A 4,486-nucleotide genomic window follows, 5' to 3' on the forward strand; every position below is an offset into this window, starting at 1 on the left:
GGTAGTTGTTAGTTTAAGCTATATCCCATGTAATAGACAAATGTTCTCGTAGTTGTTAGTTTACACTATATCCTATGTTATAGACAAATGTTCTCGTAGTTGATAGTTTAAGCTATATCCTATGTTATAGACACATGTTCTGGTAGTTGTTAGTTTAAACTATATCCTATGTAATAGACACATGTTTAGGTAGTTGTTAGTTTAAACTATATCCTATGTAATAGACACATGTTTAGGTAGTTAGTTTAAACTATATCCCATGTAATAGACAAATGTTCTGGTAGTTGTTAATTTAAACTATATCCTATGTAATAGACACATGTTCTGGTAGTTGTTAGTTTAAACTATATCCTATGTTATAGACAAATGTTCTGGTAGTTGATAGTTTAAACTATATCCTATGTTATAGACACATGTTCTGGTAGTTGTTAGTTTAAACTATATCCCATGTAATAGACAAATGTTCTCGTAGTTGTTAGTTTAAACTATATCCTATGTTATAGACACATGTTCTGGTAGTTGTTAGTTTAAACTATATCCCATGTAATAGACAAATGTTCTCGTAGTTGTTAGTTTACACTATATCCTATGTTATAGACAAATGTTCTCGTAGTTGATAGTTTAAACTATATCCCATGTAATAGACAAATGTTCTCGTAGTTGTTAGTTTAAACTATATTCAATGTAATAGACACATGTTCTGGTAGTTGTTAGTTTAAACTATATCCCATGTAATAGACAAATGTTCTCGTAGTTGTTAGTTTAAACTATATCCTATGTTATAGACACAGTGTTCTGGTAGTTGTTAGTTTAAACTATATCCAATGTAATAGACACACGGTCAGGTAGTTGTTAGTTTAAACTATATCCTATGTAATAGACAGTTTGACATTTGCATACTGTTGTAGTACAATAAATACACATATACACACTATATCCTTCTTTTGCAGCAATGAAACAGTTACAAATGTAATTGGACTTTGTTACAAAAGTTAAAATATTTTCATCTACAATCTCTCCTTGATTGATTATAAGTTCATGTAATAGTATGTGAATTAGGAACTTAAAACTGAGGAGTATGTTGTCTAAAGGTTTCAAACAACTAAACTAAACTTGTATCACAACAAACAGCATCATAATGTTTGTTGTAAAAGTCTGCATTAGTTTTTTTAACAATTTCTTAAGATTATACTTACGTCCTCTTTTCTTGGTATAGATTCTAATTAGAGCAAGATATTCCCAAAGATATTCAAGTAAGCAGTCTAAGTTGAGCTTCATGTTACAGCTGAAACAGAAAAATATTTTATGGTTCTCTCTAGACAGAAAGTTAATACTCCAAAATGTCATTGGACAAAGTGTCTGCTGTCTAATCCTACATGTCCCCCTGTTATTGTACAATGTCTACTGTATAATCCTACATGTTATCATGTCCTTTTACAAAGTGTCTACTGTGTAATCCTACATGTCACCATGTCATTGTACAAAGTGTCTACTGTCTAATCCTACATATCATTGTACAAAGTGTCTACTGTCTAATCCTACATCATCAAGTCAGTGTACAAAGCTTGTACTCTCTAAACATGACATTGTAGTATCTACTGTGTAATCCTACATGTCACCATGTCATTGTACAAAGTGTCTACTGTCTAATCCTACATATCATTGTATCAAAGTCTACCTGTCTAATCCTACATCATCAAGTCATTGTACAAAGCTTGTACTCTCTAAACATGACATTGTAGTATCTACTGTGTAATCCTACATGTCACCATATCATTGTACAAAGTGTCTACTGTCTAATCCTACATATCATTGTATCAAAGTCTACTGTCTAATCCTACATATCATTGTATCAAAGTCTACTGTCTAATCCTACATATCATTGTATCAAAGTCTACTGTCGAATCCTACATATCATTGTATCAAAGTCTACTGTCTAATCCTACATATCATTGTATCAAAGTCTACTGTCTAATCCTACATGTCATTGTATCAAAGTCTACTGTCTAATCCTACATGTCATTGTATCAAAGTCTACTGTCTAATCCTACATCATCAAGTCAGTGTACAAAGCTTGTACTCTCTAAACATGACATTGTAGTATCTACTGTCTAATCCTATATGCCATCTGGTATTTTTTAGTTATTCAAACTTACAAAATAGCATTGTATGCTCACTCTTCACTACTATCCAGTGTAGACTCACTCTCCAGTACTATACAGTGTATTGTAAAGTGAGAGTACACTTCTATACAATGTATCAATAAAAAACCTATAACCCGAGCACTTTTGGAAGGTGGATCTTTCTTCTTCATGGGCAAACTGGAAATGGTGGTTTAATTAAATGAGTGATATATATAAATGGAGTTTAGTAACATCATGTAGGTCATCCAGTTTTCCAGGAAATGTTTAGTCTGCACTGTTGTAAGAATCTCATTTCTGGTACAGTGTAACCGATAGCGAGAGTGTATGTGAAAAGTTGTTAGGGATATTTTACTTTAGAAATGGATAAATATATGTAGATTTGAAACTATACTTAGTTTTTTAAGTAAAATAAAGGTGACACATGGAGACTGATTGAAAAAGATATGTTATGCTAATCAATTTATAAAAACAGGTATTGAAAATTATATTAAATAAATAGTAAGTTTTAGGAAATTCAGCATTCACATTACATGAAAAAAATAAGCAAAGAATAAAAATTATTTTTCTGACAGGGATGAAATCAATGAACAGAGATCACATAATTTCTAATATAAACATTGTTACTGAAAAGCTGTCCGCTTTTGTTGAACACCACGTAAAATGTATTCCATGTACCCTTCCCTCTTACATATTTTTCGTTTGGACAGCCGGTCTTAAATCACTTAAAGAATTTATCTCACATGCAAACTCCTTTCGAAAAACAATCAAGTTTACCTGTGATTACTTGCCTTCCCAGATTAACTTTATTGATGTCACCATTTTTCTAAGACAGAATTTTACACACTGACCTGTACAAAAAACCTACAGACAGACCACAATACCTTCACTTTGAAAGCTGTCACCCCTCTCACACTAAACAAAACATTACCTGCAGTCAAGCTCTTAGAATAAAGAAAATATGCTCACATGAAACAGACTACAGAAAACACACCAAGGATCTAAAACAAACCATGTTACAAAGATGATATAAAGATACTGAAATCAACAGAAAAATTTTAAAGGCTAACAACACTTAGTGAAAAAACATATTAAACTTTCAAATAGAATTCCTCTTATTATTACCTATCAGTTTAAACTCAGAAACATTTCACAAATTTTGAAAATATTTTCATCTCCTACAACTGAACAATCGTCTTAAACAGATATTTCCTGAAGTTCCTGTTGTCTCCTTCCAAAAAAGCAGAACTCTAAAAGATATCCTTGTTCACACAAAAGTGAATTACATCCCACCCAAAGATATTTGTCGTCCATGCAATAAAGCTTGTTGTCAAACCTGCAAGTTCATAAAAACCACCGACTCATTTTCTGACAAGCACAATCAAAGAAACTTGAAAATATCCAAAGAAATCACTTGTGAAACAAAAAACACCATACAGTGTAAAAACTGCAATTACCAATATGTACACAAACAACTCTTAGAGAATGTTTCAACAACCATAAATTTTCTATTAACACCGAAAACGATTTTCCTGTTGCTCAACACTTTAACCAACCCGGTCAATCCATTAACGATGTCACTCTCATTGGCATTGAAATAAGATTCAAAACTAAAGCAGAGAAATAAAAGAAGCTTACTGGATTCTAATCTAAACACTGTTCAACCTTTTGGAATTAATCTAGATCCTGGAATCAGTGACCTACGTTCATTGGTTTCATCTCTGTCAGAAAAATAATTTTTATTCCTTGCTTATTTCTTTCGTGTAAAGTGAACGCTGAATTTCCTAAAACTTACTATTTATTTAAGATAATTTTTCATATCTGTTTTTATTATAAATTGATTAGCATAACATATCATTTTCAATCAGTCTTCAGGTGTCACATTTATTTTACTTAAACACTTAAGTATAGTTTTGAATATGCATATATTTATCCATTTCTAAAGTAAAATATCCCTAACACCTTTTCACATACACTCTCGTCAATAGCTATACTGTACAGGAAATGAGATGCTTACAACTAGTTTTTTTTTTTTTTTGTTTGTAATTTCGCGCAAAGCTACACGAGGGCTATCTGCGCTAGCTGTCCCCAATTTAGCAGTGTAAGACTAGAGGGAAGGCAGGTAGTCATCACCACCCACCACTAACTCTTGAGTTACTCTTCTACCAACGAATAGTGGGATTGACCGTCACGTTATAACGCCCCACGGCTGAATAGGCGAGCATTGCGAGTTGAGCGCCTTAACCAACTGGCCATGCCAAGTAGCTTACAACAGTAGATAGAGAAATAGACTAAACATTTCCTGGAGAACCGGATGACCTTCATGACGTCACTAAACTTTATAT

At 32.5% G+C, this 4,486-nt stretch overlaps 1 protein-coding gene across 1 annotated transcript in view; it reads right to left on the reverse strand.

Annotated features, from left to right (window-relative positions):
* LOC106468476 (developmentally-regulated GTP-binding protein 2-like) overlaps nucleotides 1–4,486 on the reverse strand; it is a 28,895-nt gene that overhangs the window by 3,728 nt on the left and 20,681 nt on the right. Inside the window, exon 10 of the mRNA XM_013928906.2 lies at nucleotides 1,197–1,285. Within this exon, the coding sequence (XP_013784360.1) occupies nucleotides 1,197–1,285 (89 nt within the window). The remainder of the gene's footprint in view (nucleotides 1–1,196; nucleotides 1,286–4,486) is intronic.

The sequence above is a fragment of the Limulus polyphemus genome, unplaced genomic scaffold (genome assembly GCF_000517525.1).
Source record: "Limulus polyphemus unplaced genomic scaffold, Limulus_polyphemus-2.1.2 Scaffold3020, whole genome shotgun sequence".
In the NCBI taxonomy this organism is placed as follows: domain Eukaryota; kingdom Metazoa; phylum Arthropoda; class Merostomata; order Xiphosura; family Limulidae; genus Limulus; species Limulus polyphemus.